The sequence below is a fragment of the Siniperca chuatsi genome, linkage group LG15 (assembly GCF_020085105.1).
Source record: "Siniperca chuatsi isolate FFG_IHB_CAS linkage group LG15, ASM2008510v1, whole genome shotgun sequence".
Classification (NCBI taxonomy): domain Eukaryota; kingdom Metazoa; phylum Chordata; class Actinopteri; order Centrarchiformes; family Sinipercidae; genus Siniperca; species Siniperca chuatsi.
Window position 1 is genome coordinate 24,097,836 of NC_058056.1, and position 20,498 is coordinate 24,118,333.

General features: G+C 37.6%; 1 protein-coding gene and 1 long non-coding RNA gene across 2 annotated transcripts in view; one reads left to right on the forward strand and one right to left on the reverse strand.

Annotated features, from left to right (window-relative positions):
• The first annotated feature begins 729 nt into the window (after nucleotides 1–729).
• Nucleotides 730–13,971, forward strand: si:dkey-33c12.4 (uncharacterized protein LOC560112 homolog). Its single transcript, XM_044167534.1, has 18 exons — nucleotides 730–896; nucleotides 1,169–1,221; nucleotides 2,163–2,238; nucleotides 3,147–3,301; nucleotides 3,490–3,573; nucleotides 3,673–3,729; nucleotides 3,858–4,052; nucleotides 4,863–5,063; nucleotides 5,839–5,893; nucleotides 6,021–6,111; nucleotides 6,210–6,351; nucleotides 6,676–6,780; nucleotides 7,410–7,518; nucleotides 7,621–7,807; nucleotides 8,500–8,574; nucleotides 9,511–9,613; nucleotides 11,101–11,207; nucleotides 11,662–13,971. The coding sequence occupies exons 1-18, from the start codon at nucleotides 869–871 to the stop codon at nucleotides 11,801–11,803; spliced, it is 1,965 nt and encodes a 654-aa protein (XP_044023469.1). The 5' UTR covers nucleotides 730–868; the 3' UTR covers nucleotides 11,804–13,971.
• Nucleotides 7,371–20,498, reverse strand: part of LOC122862205 — a 41,567-nt gene continuing 28,439 nt past the window's right edge. Inside the window, exons 3-5 of the long non-coding RNA XR_006374646.1 lie at nucleotides 14,728–14,791; nucleotides 7,601–7,713; nucleotides 7,371–7,512 (exon numbers count right to left, since the gene is read on the reverse strand). This is a non-coding gene — a long non-coding RNA (uncharacterized LOC122862205). The remainder of the gene's footprint in view (nucleotides 7,513–7,600; nucleotides 7,714–14,727; nucleotides 14,792–20,498) is intronic.

The following is a 20,498-nucleotide window of genomic DNA, read 5'->3' on the forward strand; positions in this document are numbered from 1 at the left end:
ATGCGTGTGGTTTGCTCTCCAATACAGATACTGGTCCTGTGTATTTGTTCTTCACAAGGTGTTGAGTTACACGACAACAGTACACATTGCACAGAGGGCGGTAAGTGGGTAGTCAGTAAGGGGCCCCAACATAAAATTTTTACCTCAGGCCCTGCTAACAGGTTAATCCACCCATTAATACAGGTAGACAAGCCAGGTAATAATTAAGGGCCTTATTATTTAAGTTGATATTGTGCTTTAGCGGCACATATTCCCAAAATAATTTGCATTTACTCAGATTACCATGAACCAACTGACACATAATGAATATGGGGTCCATGAGGATCAGGGCAGTTACCTTCTTTGCCCTGTTGGCAATTGGTTTTTATCTAATGAGGTTTAAATTAAATACAATGGATATAAATATATAAATTATTTTGTTTATATGTATTGCAGTTATACTTTTATATGATTTATGTACTTGATTTTTTTTTTAAATTGTACAGCACTTTACATCACTGTCTGTTCTTATAGTTATATTTATTATTGCCATTATTTTAAACATAGCTAAAAGGTATCACTAAATCATCAAGATAACACAAACAAACCGGACTCTGGGACTTTTGCCCTCAGTCTGCCACTCAGGCAGCACGCTGCATTCAAATCACGCCTACTTTACCACGATTGGCAGGCCCGACAACCAATCATAGCCTTAAACCACAGGAGGAAGCCTGAAAGGTTTATTTCAGGGCAACATAAGACCCACTGTTCTAACGCGGAAAGAAGAAAACGCTAATCGCAGTACTGTAAAATTTGACTGCAACAAGATAGTCACAGATAACGTTAACCATAGTCGCGGAACACCAGTATAAAGAAATAAGCTAACACCATGCCAAGAAAGAAAGACATTGTTAAAGGTAAGAATAAAGCAGTGATTGTCATTTGTCACTTTGACAGTTTATTCGTCGCTGAGTTTCATTTACTGAGAACTTGACCTATTTCGGCTAATGTGTAGCTAGCTAGTTAGCTTCCTAGCTAGCTGTAACGCTGTGGCGTTTGGTGAATACCAAAGCAGTGTTAACGTAACTGTATCACCACGACTACTGACTTTATAACGTTAAAGTCATGTGTTTAATAAAACCCATGCATTTTACGTGTTTTTGAACATTACCCTTTTCTACCTTTTCAGGTGGCGCTCCAATAGCTAGAATTCGAGAAAGCTCGAGACTTATGCGCACACACGTGAGTATGAGTCCAGCATAGGAAAACTTAAGTTATGCTATTGTTGTTGTGGCATAACAGGTCTTTCCAGTTTTTTGCGTGATGCTGATAACATGCCGCTAGTTATGCCTTTGATAATACAATTAGTCATCCTAATATGGCATGCTATAGCAGCCTGTTTTCACAAGTAGGATCAAAGTTAAAAATGCCATATAATGCAGCCTTCAAGAAGGGAAACACTATATTCATAGTGTATTACATCTTACAAAAAAACTAAATCTTAGGCGAAATCTAGTCTCAACCTTGCATCAATATATCTTGTGGTAACTGATGCAGAGGGCACCCAAAATAAGAAAGTTAAATTAATGAAGAAACACACAGTGTATTATAGCAGTAAGTAGTTAACACTTTTTTGTACAGCAGTAGGGCTGCAACTAACATTTAATTGATAAATTGAATAAACTTGTTTGGTCTATATAATGTCAGAAAATACTGATACATGTCCATCACAATTTCCTAAAGCTCAAAGCTGACATCTTCCAATTGCTTTGTTTTTTCTTGCTTTTTGCCAAAGTCCAAAAGAGTCCAAAATCCAAAAAACGATTATAGTCCATCTACAATGATGTAAAACAGAAAAGCAGCAAGTCCTCACATTTGAGAAGCTGTAACCAGAGAATGTTTAGCATTTTTGCTTGGAAAAATGACTCGTATTATTAATTTATTATCTAAATAGTCGGCGATCTTCTCAGGGGATATCTTGTCTCAGTGTTAAAATATCAATATTATCTATCAGCTTTTGTGGTAACTGCTGCAGGAAACAGCCAATTCACACACAGCAAATGACTGAAGGGTTACACAGTATGTTACTTATAGCAGTAAGTAGTTAAATACTTTTGCACAGTAGACAAGCGTTAGTGTGGCCACTAACTGCATTTTAAGTTGCCGATCTTTCTCCTTCTCAGGAATCTATGGTAGATTTCATAAATGGACGTCATCCTCCGAGCTCTATCCTGGATGTGTTTGCCTCTGGCCTATTAGGTAAGGCATTTTCTGAACTGGCTGCTGCAGGTTATTTCAAAGTGGCGGTGGAGAAGTGAACTGGCGATAAAACAATGCCCAGTATTATTGGATCTAAAACTAGTTAAACAAAACAGACTAGTTTGCTGGTACTCATTTAAACTGCACGAGTACATAAAGTTTGTTTACTTTGTATCTTAGAGATGTCGGATGTTAGACATGCTGATAGCAGGTAACACAAATTTAGTGCCTTCTTAGTAAGTTCCTGAATCATCCTGAAATCCAAATTTCTGTGTGTGTGTGTGTATATATATATATATATATATATATATATATATATATATATATATATATATATATATATATATATATATATATATATATATATATATATATTCACACACACACACACACACACACCAGCAAGGAGAGAGCATATCAAATTGCTTAATTTCGTGATCTCTATTGCAGTGCAAGGCTTCCTTCAAATAGCTCATTACAGATCTAAAGGAACATAACAGTTTAGGTAACATTGGATGCATATTAGGCTTTATCCCCCTTAACCTAATCTTCTTTTAGAGAAGCTATTGACCATCTAACAAGCAGCTCTGATGAAGTATAGTGGCGTCATTATTCACCAAGCTCTTTCTTAATGGTCAAGTTATGCTAATGCACATACAACTAGTTGTATTGTATACTGTACTATACTTAACTGTCGTTCCTTAATGTTAGAAAAATGTTTTAGCTCCATCAAGATCAGACTTTTTGTAAATCTTTCACAAAGACAGTGATGAAACAGATTATGTACCCTGTTCTTTTAATGTTATGATTTAAATCTCTTTTGGGGTTCAGATGATGCATGTGCTCACTTGAAATTAGAGAACTAGAGTAAATGAATGGCACCTTTTTTGTGTTCCTGTATCTCCCAGGTTTAGATTTTTTAAGAACCTTTGACGGAGACCTGGATGACGACCTCATATATTCTGATGACGACGATGATGATGATTATGATCACTTCTATCCACACAGTGCTGCTCACAGGCCTTTAGAACCACATCCACGAATTAGACAACTCACTGATGAGGTATTACTCTTCTGTTTCACTTTTTTTGAAAGTGAAACCAAAAACTTCCCTTTTTATTATTTATAAATGCCTGACTGACTCATGTACTTTTGTGGAGAATACATTTAAGAACTTTGATTTCTTTTGTGAATTTCTTGAACATTGGCTCAAAGCATAGTTTTTTTTTTTTTTTTTTTTTTTTTTTTCAGGAGGCTGATAAACATGCAAAGGAATTGATAAAAGAAGAGGAACGGCGTAAGGAGAAAACTGAGAAGAACAAGCGTAAGAAATTGGTCAGTGTTGGTATAATTATTAATATTTAATGTAATTTTGCTTTTTTTTTTTTTTTTTTCTTTGACGGTAGCTCACAACACATCTTCTTTCTGTTACAGCGTAAAAAAGAAAAGAAACGACTCGAAAAGGAGAATGCAGTTAAAGACATTTTACCTGTAAGTCTTGTTTTACTCACATTGCTGTGAGTGCAACAAAGTGTTATAGTCTGGAAATAAAATCCAGACTATAAGGCCTTTTCAAAGCCATGCTGATTAATTGTAATGTCATTTTGTTGTCATTTCAGGAAGAAGAACAAGGGAAGTCGGACTCCTCAGAAAATCAGGAAGAAAATCCTGTTATTGAAAGTAATGCAGAAGCAAGTAAATCTTCTGAATCTGGTAAAACACACAATGCAACTGAGGCAATCGGATGTGATGAAAGCAGTGGTAATAATAAAGAAGAAAATCTTGTGAAGATGAAAGAGAATAAGGAGCAAAAGGTTTGTGGAGATTTTTACATTTCAGTTTGTCAGATTGCTACGAGTTAGCCTGGGGTTAGGGTGGCTAAGACCCATGTTTCCATGGTATCAGTCAGTGACAAAAAAAAAGAGCAAAACACAGCTCATAATTGAGCAACAATGATCAGTTCTGTAACAATATTGTGCAGCAAGCAATGAGAAGGGAAAGAGTTTTTAGAAACTGCAGTAAGCTGTTGGAAATATACCACAGTGACGAAATATACAGCAGTGAGGACCAGTCATCAACCTGACTGATGAGGTAGCAAAAGAACTGAGAGCTCAGCGCTGCTACGGGTCTGCACTTCACTGAGACCTTATGCCACTGGAAGTTTTTTGTATTGTTACACTCTTTGCTGAATTGTATCAGTAAAATGTACTGTAAGTGTTGCGTTCTTTCAGAAGGCAAACCTCTTCTGCTGGAGTGACAGGGAGCTGAGATTTTTGACTCTGTTGCTCGATCTGCCATGTTTGTGTTTTATTTATTTATTTTATTTTTTTAAGTCTTAATTTGCCCAAAATTCATTGCAAATTAGTTCTACTTAAGATGTTCAAGAACTAGACAGCTTTGTGCAACAAATTAATTTAGATGTCTGTCTGAGGTTTGAGGTATTAGTTTGATCTAAGCCATCGTCAAAGTCTGTCTTTGTGAAACCGGCCCCAGATCTTTAACATTGGTCTAGTTGTATCAGCATCCCTTTTAACATTGGAATGTGTTAGGTCAATGCATCTAGACAAAATAACTATGGATGATTCCTAAAACCACCACCTTGTGTGTTTCATTATGCTCAACAGGATTTGGATTTAAATAATTCATATGCTTCTACGGCAAAATCGGTGCCTGAGGAGACGTGTAACCAGAGGCCTGCAAAAGAAAGAAAAAAGAACAAAACAAATTTTTTGGAAGTTCAGCAATCCAAGGAGGAAAAGCCTAAAGTTGTGGAGAAACCTGAAGTTCAAAAGAAGAAGGAAGAGAAACGTGAACCCAATAAAGAGGTGGGAACACTGAAAATATTTATAGCAGTTTCATGTAGGAACTAATGGTAGTAAGAAAATAGTTCCTACATGGAACTGCTCACAACAAAGTCTGTGGATTATCTTGAGTAACCAGGTCATGATTTCTGGGCAATGTGGGTTTTTTTTTTAAATTTTATATATATTATTTATAATTTATTTATGGCACTTTGAGCACCCCAAGCCGAGTGGCATATAGTTCCATTATATTAAAAAAATGCAGAAATCTCCAAAACTCAGCAACTCACACCAAAACAATCTAGATGGATAAATAGCACTACAGGTAAGAGGAAAAATATGTATTTTTGATTTTGGGGTGAACTGTCCCTTTTTTAAGGCATAATCTTATCCAAATAAAGGGTTGAAATTCAGAAACCTGCTGTCACTCCCAAATTGATTGACAGATATTTCACCACATTTGAGACAAACCAGGCGACAGCTACTAAATCTTGAAAAGTTACTTATGTTTTCTGATGTTATATCAGTGGCTTAATAGATAATACGATACAACAATATTTTAAAATTATCAGCCTAGAAACACAAAACCCTAATTTTCCCTATAAAAGCCCAACTCTTCAATTATATTTGTGAATGTACCTTTTATTTTATGTGGTCAAACGATAACTGGTAAGTCATCTGGTAAGCTGGGCCTTAAAATCATCATTACTTGGTGTTTGACAGAAAGCTACATGCAAAGTAGTTTCCGGCAGTGCTCGGCATGCTTCAGAGATTAATGTGCTAACTGTAATTTCAACAGAAAACAATGGATCCCACTGCAGAAGAGTTTGCAAAAAGAAGTAGAGAGCTTGCTGGTAAGTTTAAAAAAAAAAAAAAACAAAAAAAAACTTACCAGCCAAAAAAAACAATTTCATTGAGACTTTGACAAACCAAACGTGAAAGTACTGAAGCAGGCACAACTGTTCTTGCTCTTCCTTCCAGGTACTGGAAATCGTTTGGCTGCCTCTGGACAGTACGAAGTGGCAGTGAAATGCTTTACTGATGCCATAAAATACAACCCAAAGGAATTTAAGTAAGAACATGGACTTAAATTGACTTCAGCCTTTTAATGCACCCAGAAGCAGTGGCCATTAATGACCATGAATGAATTATGTTTACTCTGTTCTTCAGGTTATTTGGAAATCGGTCCCTCTGTTATGAAAGAATGCAGCAGTATGAAAACGCTCTCAGGGATGCTGACGTAGCACTCTCCATGGAGCCAAACTGGATAAAAGGTTTATTTAGGAAAGGAAAAGCTCTCTGTGGGCTCAAGGTAAATCACAGCTCCTGTATCAGTTAACCTTGCTTACACTCTTTTCATGTATAGTATCTCTTTATGTTGTAACTGGCTTGACATTTTCAGAAAAACACCTAATGTTGTGGTAAAACCTGCAGTACAGATAAAACTTACCTCTATTTTACAATATACAGGTGTGTTACTAAATATTTTTGTTGTTTTATAGTAGTGGAAAATGACACCATCTACAATGTTAATTCCCAACATTTACAATGCTTAACTTGAAGTGAATGTGCTTTATTACTTAATTTAAGATTTTTAAATCCTTTATTGCCTTTCTTCTCTCCTCCACTTCTCCAGAGATACTATGAGGCCTCGCTGATCTATAAGGAGGTGTTGAAGCTGGAAAGTTCGAGCGCTGAAGCCACACAAGAGCTGAAACGAGCACAGACATTGCACCTCATGGTGGGAGAAGCTTATGTGCAACACTTTACAAGGCAAAAAAAAAAAAAAAAACAGATAGTAAAAAAATTCTTCATAACAAAGTCTTCATAACCACTGAGAATGTCTAAAGCTCCTATGAAAGTTGCATGTGGTAACTTTGCATGTTGTTGGCTCCAAATGGTAAACAATTGAACATAGTACCCCAAAAATCACAGTGTGATGTCAGAACACATTACACAGCACACTCAATGTAGAGCATCCCCAACAGAAAAAATTAGTGCGGTTGGATAGTTCAACTTTCAATAGACAGAACGCTCACTTCTGGAGCAGTTTGATTTACATGTTTCCTCTGCCTGGTTTATATTTTACTCAGTAGTTTCAGTTCATGTTTCAGTTCATGCACAGTTTGAATTGGACACACAAGTTGTAGATGGAGAGGTGTACATGCCCAACGCTGTAATTGCAGTTATGGTGAATCTACAGGGTTTCAGTTGGAGAGAATTAGATGCTAGTTTTGGTTTAAGTTTTAGATGCTAATAATTTTAGATGCTAATAATTAAACTAAGTCAGTGTATCAGTCATTCATGGCTCTAATGTGTGTATCCTGTATCATGTCAGCTTAGGAGGTTGTTTTTGGACTTCCATTTTAGGAAATGGGATTCACCTGGGCACAGAGCTCTGAGGCCTTGAAAACACATGCCACGTTGGAGGAAGCTGTTGAAGCCCTGTTTGGTGTTGACAGTAAACCAGGTCCTGGAGGTAAATGTCACAAAATGTTTCTCAAAGTTGGAAAGATTACATGTCACTACGCAGTGATGTCCTGGTATTTGAATTCTCTTACCATTTGTTCGCTCTCTTCAGATGCCAGTGCCAGTAGGGACAATACAGACCAACCAGTGGTGCAGCAGGAAGACGACGATGAGGGAGAGTGGATTGTCCTACAACCAAGCCGTCCTAGAATGCAGCAGGTCAAAGAGTGTGATGCTTTTGGCCAAAGCAGATCGAAATCTCAGTCACCAACCCCTCATTCAAGGAATTCTATGAAACCGTAAGTTGACTGCGTATTAATGTGTATTTTTACATGGATGATTACATTTAATTTTAAAATGAAAAATGTTACTTTTAATACAGTGGTTGCTGAGCTTTTTGGCTTGTGATCCTTTAAAGAGGCACAGTGTCTACTTGTGACCCCTCACCACAGGTTGGATATGTCTCTCAGATTGTTACCTTATGAAACGTTTAGAGGCCTGAAGGTAATACTATCCATTGTCTCGCAGTTTTTAAAAAGAAAGATTAAAGAAAAGTCAGGAAAAAATTTTAGTTATTCATGTAGCAGGTTTAAAATTAAGATTTCTTGATTGTTGGCAGTCGGTTTGCAGATCTCAGTTTTACTTTTTTCGGTTATTATGTGTCTCACTTGGGATCTTAGAAATGTTGAAATATGCACAGATGTACAACAACTGTTTGTTAGTTTGTTCATTCACTACTGTATATTTTGAACAGAAAGTGTGGTACATGATTGCAATACCAAATTATAATTAGTGATTTAGCATTTACAAACTGAATGTAAGGTGACTGTCCTTTGCACTATTGAGCAAAGGTGAGTGCCTGTGGAAGAATAGATATTGATGTGGAGTGTTGATAGATTTGAGTATAGGGTTTTCAGGATAATTTGCTGAACTGTAAACTGTAAACCCAGAGTGCAACATAATTGTTTTATCTCTTCTGTTTTGTATAAAGGGAGCTTTTCCCCATCTGGGTTGGATCCTTGGCCCCTGCTGTCACCTACACAACACTCCACGAGCTCTTCAGCAGGTGAAGCACCACAGTCTGATCTCCTTCAAGCCTCTGAGCAGGTTTTTGTTTGAGGATGTCATTCAGCACTTTGTCAGAATCAGATGCTGTTCAGCATGTTTCAGCAACAAGAAAACAAAGAATGGAAAAACGGCAGCTTTAAGTATGTAGAATTAAATAATAACAAAGTCGCAAGTACGATGTTTTCCGATATTTGACAGGTGCAGCTTGAGTTTCTGGATTGTTAACACACATTTTAGCATTTAATTTAGAGTCCATGAAATACTTTGATGCTGTGTTCTTGGAGTTTGACCACCAGAAGGCTCAAGTGTGTCGACTCTGAGTTTGTTAATGTGTTATTGGTGTTGATTTGACCTTATTGACTCCTAGCTGCAAAACAAATTACTCCACAGGGAAATTTTAAGATATCAGCTCATGTGCTTACACTCTTTTCTGTCTCAATTCAATTGGGCTTTAATGGCATGGGAAAGATGTTAACATTGCCAAAGCATGTGTGAAATAAAAACAAACAGAAAAAATGTGCTATTAGAACATATACAGATAAGATAATGTAGTAGTAGTAGTAGTAGTAATGATAATAATTAAAAATAATAGACTTGCAGTTAAAGGTCATTCATATACAATATGCCCTGTCTCCTCCTCCTAGGAGTATTTTAAATTTTGAGGTCACTTAGCATTTTGAAATCCGAGATTACCCTGAGCCTGTACTTGGTTAGGATCTGTCTCTGCTTTCTATCTCTGACAGTACAGAGATATTCTAGCAATTCATAATCTCTTTTTAGGGCCAGATAACATTCTGATCTACTTTGGCTTTTAGTTTCTTCTTTCCAATGTTCCAAATAGGTTTGTTTACATTGTGTTAATAATTTGGTTTCCTCTGATTGGTGTCTGGAAAGCAGTGCTGTTGTGAGACTGGTCTCTATCTCTCTATCTCAGAGCTGGGACAGTCTACAGCATCAAGATGCTGCTGGAACAGCAGTGTGCCTTTGTGAACTACACCAAAAAGGAAGACTGTGACAGAGCCATCCAGTGTATTAATGTATGTATCTGTTTACTTTGAATGATATTTACATATTATATGTTTAGGCATTTAGCTTTATGTGTTAATCTTGAGCCACATGTTGAAATAGTAGAATGAGCGTATGTCATGTTACATATTGTGGTATTTCCTGTTGTAAACAGTAATCATTTAGAGAGTTGAATGACCTAGTTGAAAGGCATGTGCTCTATCCCTTATCAGCAGCAAAGTGTTTATTACATTTAACATGAAGCTGAAAATGAAGGTCTTGAAAATTTTGAAGTTTGTAGATTCACTTTATTACAAACAAAGGCACAGGGATTTATATTCACAGGCAAATTTAAAATATTCCTGTAAATAGTGCAAAGTTAAGAAGTAAATCAGAAAATATTAGGTTGTTTGTATTCACACTTTGGCAGGTTCTAAGCAGAGCAGGAATTTGGTGACTAGGTGAAAACTTGATTGTGTGCTATTAAAGCAGTGACTAACAACTGGAGCTCTTATAACTCTGTATAGTTATTCATGCTTTAAGGTCTGTCTTCTCTAAAACAAGTATTATTTTCCCATCATACAAATGACAACTCTGACATAAATCGTATTAGTTGTTTCTCTGTAAAGCTCCTTCCCTTTGTTTTTCTAAGCTGTATGGCTCTAAAGTACAGCTCTGCCAGGCCAAATGGATGCTCAAAAGATCAACCACAAGTTCACTTAAAGCATTTATTTTTCAACAGTGATTTTACAGTAAGCAAGGAAATATGTTGGTTAAAAGATATAAATGAAAGTTGTCAAGTCAATCCTTTCTTGTACTTTAGCCATTGCTTTAACACTTTTTTCCAGCTGTGACTGGCTGCTTTTGTGCATGGCTGTGTACATTAGTGCAATATTTAATAATTGTCAAGCCATGATGGATGAAATTAGAGCTGAAAGAATTAACTAAATTAATCTGCAACTATTAGAAGTAATGTTTTAAGTAAAAATGCCAAAAATACACTGGCTACAGCTTGTTCAACGTTCTGGTTGCAGATGTGAATATTTGCATCTTGTAGGGTTTTTATTTGTTTTATTTTTTTGTCCTTTTTTATAACAAATTGAATATTTTGAACTTTTGGTCAGACACAGGAACACATTTAAATATGTCATACTGAGTTCTGGGAAACTGATGGATATTTTTCACCGTTTTCTGACATTTTATAGACCAAATGACTAATCGATTTATTAGAGAAAACAATTATAGTCAATCGATTTAATGAAAATAATTGTTCGTTGCAGCCCTAGATAAAACACTGTAAATAATACTGTCCATTGGCCTTACGAACAACGCACACTATAAGTAGCTAAATAGTGAAGCAGATGTTCGTTAGTATGATGGAAACTTTAGTCCAGGTCTGGCCAGTTTTACTTTACAGAACATCATTATTCACGTTAGCAATTACTGCACTCAATGAGCAAAATGAATTTTAAACTGCTGTTTATGTGTGTTAGATGTGAAATGTCTGTTTCCTCTTCAGGGAATGGTGGTAGAGGGGGCTCCACTGTCAGTGCGATATCCCAATAAAATCCACACTGGACTGGGTATGTCCAAATCTGCCGCCACGGACTCCTTTTCACGCCCTGGGTAAGAACATGCATGCGTTCTTTTCTTCTTTTGTATTGATAAAAATCACTGTTTCTCTTTGGATATGAGTTTAGATTTTACTTATCTTCAAGTGTAAAATGATTAAAATCACAGAAATGAGAATTTTTTTTTTTTTTTTGACCACACATGCATAGGATTTATTAATGGTTAACTTCACACTCCGAGGACTTGTAGTTGCCAGTACTCAACAAGATTGTTTTTCAAAACCTGTTCTTAAAACATACCCCTAAACGCAAACTAGAATTACATTTAGCCAGTTTATATGTTTTGCTTATTTTGTTTCAGTTATTGAAAAGGAACTCTGTCATTTTCTGGCCTCCTGCTCCTGATCTTAACAATGAAAATAAACCAAATTAAATATGCTTTAAAATATTTAAACTTTGACATGAATCCCTAGAATTTAATCTGAGAGAAATTGTTTTTCCTGTTGTAGCCCGTTCAAGAAGGAGTGCTTTTTCTGGAGGACCACAGGCTGCACGAGGCAGGACTGCACCTACAAACATCTCCCAGAGCACAAAAACATTGACAAGGACAAATTCACCAGTAGACTGGGAAATCTAGGAATTCAAAAATGACAAGCATGCATTGTTTCCTTTGACATTTAACACAGCAATGGTGCCAAACTGTGCTGCTTTTAGTAGTTTTGGTTCTTGTGAAGTTTGGCCTCAAAAAAGAATCATTGTGTTTGGATTTGTCATTCTGTTGCAATTTTGAAAATGTTTGCACCATGATGGCCCACCATTGTACGAATACAAAGGACACGCCAAACTACGTTATACTACTGTATTATAGTAATAATTCATGTGCATCAAGCTTTGAGCATTCCTTTGCAATAGGATTTTGTCAGGGATTATTTGTGATTATCTAATCTGTTTAAAGATTGTGTTAAAACATTTGATTTTTTACTTTGTTGCATTATTTTAACAGATTTTTCTGTTGATTTTCAGTCCACACTAGGTGGCACTGTTACCTTTATCCCTTAACTTTGGGGCTATAAACCGTTCTGCTTTCATTTTAAAGGCTGTGATTGATGAGTAGTAATGCTATCGGCACATTTAATGTGCCATGTTTAACTTTGAAACTGTGCTCTGTAATTAGATTGTTGGGGAATTCTTTAATATGCAGCGTGACTGGTTCAGAAGTTATATACATTATGTATACATTTTGTAATGCCATGTCTGTTGGAGAATCTGTTTAAGTGTAGTGATGTTTGGACATAAACTGTCATTCAATAAGTGCCTTTTAGTAGCACTGTGGCTGCAGTTTATCATGGGTCAGCCCAGAGGGAATTAAAGCCTCAATTTTGAGAGTGTTAATGTCATGCACATTAATATATACAGTACAAGACCAAAGACTTGGTATAGGTGGAATAGTATAGATGGGCCTGGATGTGACGAAGAATAGTAAAATCAGACTCATGATAAACTGCATAAGGCTAAAGCACGATTTGTGAGGATGATTATTCAAGCCTCAGCATGTTACTCTGTGTAACTTGGGGTATCACTATAAGATCAGAGGAAGCTGTGATTTGAGGATGAGGCCTAGTGGTTTTTCGCTGTCCCATCGCTAAAACATCACCAGATAAATCCCGGCAGCAGTTGTGTATCCTGTTGCAGTGTCCTTGAGTGAGAAGCCCTCTGCGGTCGTCTTAGGCCAGCCTGAATTAAGAGTAGAGTGCCACTTAAATGCCTGTAAAGTAACTCTTGTCCCTGAGATTTTATCTAAAGCGAGGTTCTTCTAAGCTGAAAATACCTCACTTCAATCTGCCTGACTGTGTCTCCTCGCTGTTAATGTGGGTGGGATTTGTATAGATCCCCCCCCCCCCCTCTTTTTGCTCGTTTGTTATTTGACTCAAGCAGTTCAAGGTCACTTCTGTGACTCCTGTTACGCAATGTGCGGGGTGTGAATTACAAAACCTTCCCAAAGACCTGAATAATTACCTAAAAATGAGGTTGGAGCAGTGAAAAGAGTTGAGGCTTTTAGCTGTGAAAAGTGCTTAGTCTTGACCTTACAGACAGAGCAGCTGTACTTGTGGGCATTAATTGGCTGATGGTGGCATACCTCACAAAGCCCTTTTGATCTGTGTGAGATTTGAGAGCATGAAAGGCCTGTAATACTAATAACATGAACTCTGGTTGAACCCATAGGCAGCACTGGGACATTGCAAAATGGGTCTATATTTAATCTTATTGGTCTACTTGGCTTTGACCTGCTTAGAAACCTGTTCAAATGCAGATAAAGACTGATAAGAGGCTAAGGTTCACAAACCGGCTGGAATCAACATCCTGCCACTCCGGGCCCGCACAGAGCCAATCCCTTACTTAACTAAAGCAAACACCAGGAAGATTAAGTGCATCTTGCTAAGAGGCTGTGTGGTTTGTAGAACTTTTAACAGATTTCTCTTTCCCTCCCTCCCAATAGGAAGAAAAGGGAACAAGAAAACACAGCAGACATGACATGTTGCTCTCCCACTCTTTGCTTTGTGATATATGGCTATGCAGCAAAAATCCTCCTCACTCCCCCTCAAGAGACGTTTTGAGTTGGATTAATTGAATGCATTGCTTTTAGCGCAGGGATACATAAACTAATTCTTATTCTAATTCTGTGGTTTTTCCTCTGCTGGTAAATAAACTATTGATGTGACACAAGGGAGAAGCTGACTCGAGCTGTAAATCAACAGTCTGATTTGTTTCTTAGGAAGCCAAAATAAATGCTCCACTGCAGCTTTGCAGCCGCTCAGCTTTCAGGCTTCTGCTTGAACTTCATAACCTTCCCAGCAGGGCTGCTGCTGTTTGCTTGTCCTCTTTTAAAGGAATGACACTTCAAACGTATCATTGTGTATTTTGGAGCAACACACCAAAAAGTTATCTTTTGAACATTGTCTTTGCAGTTTAAAGTCCCTAAAAACGTGTTTTCTCAATCGGCTACTCATTATGAATGATGTGGTCCTACGCTTTTCTGCCAAAGTTCGAACAGTTTTGGTTATTTCACAGGAGAAATCTCAGCCTGTACTGTTTAAAGTGAGCAGGGTAATGCTGTTACCTAAATGGGATCACAACACACCCACAAAGTCCTGAAGATTAGCTGTGTTTTTCAGTGTTCAGATATTCAATTCATTTCAATAAGGAATTTTTACAGTTATAGAGAAATAATAATAATAATAATAATTTTCAGGGGCTTTAAGACTTGTTTATATTCCCAAGAGTTAGCTTGGAGTCTGTCAACACCAAACTAATCTTTTTGGGTCATACAGTCGTTTCTCCCCCCCCCCCAGATATAATACAACATTTGATTTTTTTATTTATTTTTTTTGGTTTGTTGCTGCTGGAAATTCTGTCAAAAATCTGCCAATGCCAAGACGAACATTAATTTTAAAAGTGACTTATAGTATTCTTTATTTTGAAATGTAGAAATATAATTTTGGACCAAACTGTTGTGTCTGCTGATGGTAATGAGCGTGATAACTGAGATCAACAAGATGTCATGATGGTGCACTCACACAATGGGGAGGCATCTGGTTCACTGCAGTCTCTTCTCAACCCTTGCTGGATTCCTTTGTTGCACTGTGAAATGAATACAGTAATTGTCACAATGAGAAATTGACCTTCTCTTTAATCTAGACAGAGGCCCCCTTAACAAGTTAAAATAACGCAAACCCAATTAGGGAATTGATTGCTTGCTTTCATTTTCCTCATTTGCATCAGGGTCATATAGGGAAGATAAATTAATGTCTAGTCTTTTGTCCACACTTTCCTGGTTGTGGAGTATCTCTCGCTAAGAAATGAGCAGGAGAAAAGTCTTTTGTCTACTGTTGATGAACTCATCTCTGATAACTGCTGTTAAACACCTACAGAAAGAAAGACTTACAGAAGATCCGGCTGTACAAATAGACGTTTTTATGGTAATGAGATAATTTGATGTATCATTCAAAGGGAATTATCAGTGTTGATGTGTTTTAGCTCATTCACGACCATTCAGCATAGGTATACTTTATTACCAGCCTAATAAAGGCTTATTACAGGTTTTGAACATGATTATCATGTTTAGTGGTTTCCATTCATTTCACTATGATTTAAAAAAAACTCCACTTGAAGAGACTACAAAGATACATTTCTGTTATTGTCAATAAATCCCATGAAAAGGCCAAAACCAACAATGCATCAGTCCGTTTCTCAACACTTTACTACTTTTCTACCGTCTATGGCACTGAGCCCCAAGCCCATTGGTTCCCACAAAATTTGCAAATCTTTATATTTTACTTTCATTCAAAAAAGGTTCAGTTATTTCCTAAAACAGCTGGGCACTGTTGTTTTTAGCAAGTAAATCGTGCATATGTTGGGAACTGTTTCAGCTGTGGATTAATGCACATTTGGTGCACTGAGTATCTGCAGCAGCAGGATGACGAATGTGGGACTGAGTCAAAATAAACGGTGCACGTGTTCATCTTAAAGGGGAGCTCCACCGATTTTAACGCATCAAAGTCTGTTTACAGGACTTGGGAAGTACTACTGCACTGTCATTTAAAGCCTTTGGTGCCAGAAGGAGCTGCGTGAAGTCACTTGAGTTGAAGACTACAAGTTTTAAAATGACAAAAATCTGGGGGTGTGGAGTTAGAAAGAAGTGATGTTACCAGACCTCTGTAGCCCGCTCCGCATCTCTGCTTGAGGCTACCAGCTCAAGGCTACATTAGCTGCTACTAGCAAAACACACCAGAATCTCTGACAGAACTGTTGGTGGTTGAGTTGCATTGTGGGTAATATAGGCACCAGGTTTTGACAAGGAAGAAGACTGTGGAATAAAAAAGAGGATGTCTCTGGTTCTGCTGCATTGATTTTGATACTTATTTTTAAACTGTCCATTGTGAAGCTGACAATGTCATGAGTGCAAAGCTAAATCAGTGCAGTACTCTTAGTAAAATATGTTACCCAGTGCAGCGGTGTGACTCAAAGTGTTTTTAATAGTTTTTGAACAACAATGGAGCTCTATGGCACAGATGGGCTAGACTCAGTATATAAGATTTTTTACACCTTAAAAACTTGTTAGTAGAGTCAATTGATTGTTGGTTTTGATCTTTTCATGGAATTTATTGACAAAAAGAAAAATATATAATATCACCAGACTTATGCTTTAAAACATTTTTTTCCCCAGTGGTTTGGAAAGGAAGCATTTAAAAATTCTAAAACACTACAGAATGCTTTAAACAATGATCAGCAGTAATATACTGATTACAATAGTTGTCGTTAATAGGTTAACACATAAAAACACTGGTATGGTCCTTTATAACACCCATGTTTTCATGTTTCTGCACATAAAGTATGTTCAGTAAAACTAACTTCATCCATAATATACACTCCTGTTTCTGTACATTTGAATAAATTATTAAAGTGTGCAGATTTTTATGTGTGTATGTGCATGTTTATGTTCACACACAGAGACTGTAGGGTGATGGGGAGGATAATGGCATTGATTTCCTTCATTGTCTTCCCTGATAAATGGCACTTTAAAGGTTGAATCTCACATCTCTTTCATCTCCGTCAGACCTGCACAGGCACACTTTCTACGCGTTGTCCCTTTATTTTGGTCTTTGTCTCTGTGATCAATTGAGAAATGGCCTGTATGGGAGCAAAGTGTCATTAACATGATTAGAAGCTTGTAAACAAAAAGGGCCTTTGGGTTTTCAAGGTGCACAGCGTGATGTAAAGCTGGGCATGCCTTAACTTGTGTTTCCTTCAAGTATTTACGTGACTTAATGGGGCAAGAACTATGTGGCCTGTGTGCGTTGTAATCATTAAAACCTCCCGTCAGGTTGTATTTCATCTTGCTATCGACCTACATATCTAGAGGTAACATGTTCAAGGGCATGAAAAATGTTGCGGCCTCTAAATCCTCTCATTGTTGCCTGAAGGAGTTTGACCTCCAATAATTGATGCCCATTTCCATAAATCACCGGTCTTCATTCCTGCAGAACTCTTAATGCTAAATCTTACACGGGCCTCTTTCACAAGTTGTCCAGTGGCTGTCTTCCGTTTTGTGTCATTCATTTTTCAAAAACCATAGATTAACCTCTACAACACCGAACAAAATAATGTCACCATTAATACAATTATTCCTTGACGGTGATTTATAACGGGAGACACTTGTAATAAAACTTTGCCCTCCAGCCTTTACTAAACGCCATGCTTCCTGTACAAATGAAACCTGCTTCCTTTAATACAGATAATGCTGAGTGGCATGTCAGCTCAGCTAAAGTCTTATATTAAAAATATATTGATGTTTTGTGAATGGGTAAGGACATATAATTTACTGCCGATTTTGGCCACTCACTCACTCTTTGTTACTTAACCAGTTTGCACCGCGCTAAGCTTTATTGTTAACGCGCCTTGTGTACGAGTGGGACAAGGCAAACAAGGTGCTTTGCTGTGTAATGTTTACCACCCATTTAAGAAGCACTGAGGAGGCTGTTTATCTCTCTGGTAATAGAGGCTGTGCAGAAACCAGGATGTCTGGGACGATTTAAGACTTCCTCCTGCTCGCCTGCTTGCTTTCCTAGTTTGAAAATGCTGCAGAGGATCCATCTATTCCTCCCGTTGTAATGAACCTCCCTGGGGGCCCGTGCACACCATGTGAAGACGCCTTAGTACCAGAGCGATTCATTACCTCGGAAATGTGAGCTTTTGTTCCGTTTTCAGCAGAGCCCCATTAATCTTGGGCTGCCTCCTGGCATGCAGGCCAGGTACTGCTTTGGTAATTACAGTTAATCATCATTCAGACGTGCACATGGACCGCAGGCTCCTCTGTGGTTTCCATGCAGGGGCAAATCTACCCCCGACCCCCTGTTTATCCTCCTCCAACTGCAACTCTGCCTCCCCGTTGCACCATAAAGAAGCCTCATTTCTGTCTTTTTTTTTCTTTTTTGTCCTGGTAACCGAACCACAAGAGTTTTGGTAATTGTGTCCAGTAAGATTTGGCTCTAGTTGTGCAGCAGCCTCCCCAGTACAAACAAGTAAACATCCCAGCTCCGCCTCCCCTCCAAACATTTACACTATCCAGCTGTCATTGTTGCACAGTTACTGGAGCCTACTGTTCACCTGCCGTTTATGATTGTGATTAATGGACAGATTACAAGATGGATGATTTTTAGGAGCAACAAGCAGAAAGAGACCATCTGTATCTTGGCGTCTCGTGGCAGAGGGACGTGCAGAGATGGATGACTTCATCACCCAGGGTTTCCTACTGTCACTGAAAACAGGGAGAGCTATGATCGTTGAAATGTTTATATTTAGAGCTAAATTAATAAATATATTAATCTTTTAGGTGATCGGCAAAGAATTAAATCAACAGCAATTTTGATATTTGATCAACTGTTTAAGTCAATTTTGACGTGCTAGCAGCATAGCTTTTTGGTCCGCCGCTTTGGTCTGGTCGGAAATATCCGTGTTATTAATTGTGTTATTATATAATTCCATGGGAAAGAAGATTTCCATACTGAAAATAATAAAGAATTACTTTTATAATTTATCATTTATCAGACAATATCTCTAAAATATTCAGTCAATAAAACTTTTATGATTTGCAAACATAAAAGGGCATGGAGGAAAATTTACTCAGTACATAGTTATGTATCATAAATATGTGTTGTCATTTTACTTTTGCTGTACCATTTTACCTAAAGCTACCTACTAACTATTACTGCTACAGTTAGTGATTACCTGTGTTTCCCAAAATGCCTTTCACTCTGAGAATGTACCTGATGTTGCTGCATTCAGCTGTAGGTTATACTATACATAAAGGTGGAGAGAAAGGTACTGATAATATAGTCAGAGCAAGAGAGACGGGTAGAAATCCATTTTAGAAGAGATAAAGACAAAGATTAATTTGTGCACCCACAGTAGGAGGAATTGTACCAGAATGTGTGTTTAGGGTCACAACTCTCAACGGTGTTCCTTTTCGTTTCTGCTATGAGTCATCTTGTAAGAGTAGGTGTCACTTTTTAGAAATGTTTTTTCAACAAAACCCTTCAGCTGTGTAGTTTCCCAAAAGACCATCCAGTCAGTCATCCATTCAACAGATTAAAAAAACATTAGCATCTAGGGAAACTGTGAGGACTCTTGATCAGCTCGCTGTTGCACATTCCTCTAAAGACCAGTCACAAGCTCTCTGGGTATTGATTAACATTTTAGATATGAGCAAAGAAGAGAATCAATGTGTGCCGTTCTATTAGCAAAACGTGCCCTTGGCGGTTTGTTGTTTGTAATTTGTATGAAGATAAACCCAGAGCTTAAAGGCTGCAAATGAGAGTTTGAGTCTGGTTGACCTCCTTCAAGGAGAACAAAAGCAAACTCAAACAAGACCGTGCTGTTGTTTGCTTTGCTTGATAAAAAAACCAAACGTAAAACAGAGATCGCAATGATGGCAAAGTATGCTGAAGACATTTGGGTCCTGTCTGTCGGAAATGAGAAATGAGTGAGGGCGGCGGCCTGTTATCTGAGGGATAACCAGAGGAGGGAAGAAAGCTTTTCTCAGGTTTGTTTCACACCTGTTGGGTTGTGTATTGTATACAAAAGGAGGAAGAAGCGGGAAGATGTACTGACAGAGTCGTCATCCAGTGTTGCAGACTCACTCATGCATGCATGGAGCAAAATCAAAAGGGTACAGTCTCTTTTATCCCCTTAAGAAATTCCTGGGAGCTGGGAACCTAGTCTGACTTGGGTCAATTAGACATAGAAAAGCTGTATGTTAGCAGTCAAGATCATTAAAGGATAAGTCTAGTGATATTCTATATTCAACAAATCAGTGTGCTGAGGACTCACACATCTTTCTTGTCTATGTGCATAGTGCAAGTATGAATTATGTCTGCCTAAAGGACTTGCAACAGTGTTGAATGCTCACTTTAAAATGTCTGTTTTATAACATTAGCAAAAAGTATGTTTCGAGCCCAAATTGGCTCTTTGGGATAATGTTATAAAAACAGAAATTTTAAAAGGGAGCATTCAACAGTGTTTTGAGTTTTTGCAGGACATACATTATTATCAACAAATCCCATGAAAAAAACAAAACCCACCATGAACTGATCCTGAGATTATACCCTTTAAACTGCCATTTATCAGGGAAGACAACAAAGGGAGTCAATGCCAATATCCTCCCCATCACCCTATAGTCTCTGTATGTGAACATAAACATGCACATACACACATAAAAACCTGCACACTTGAATAATTCATTCAAATGAAAACAGGAATGTACATTATGGATGCAGTCAGACAGTTTTAC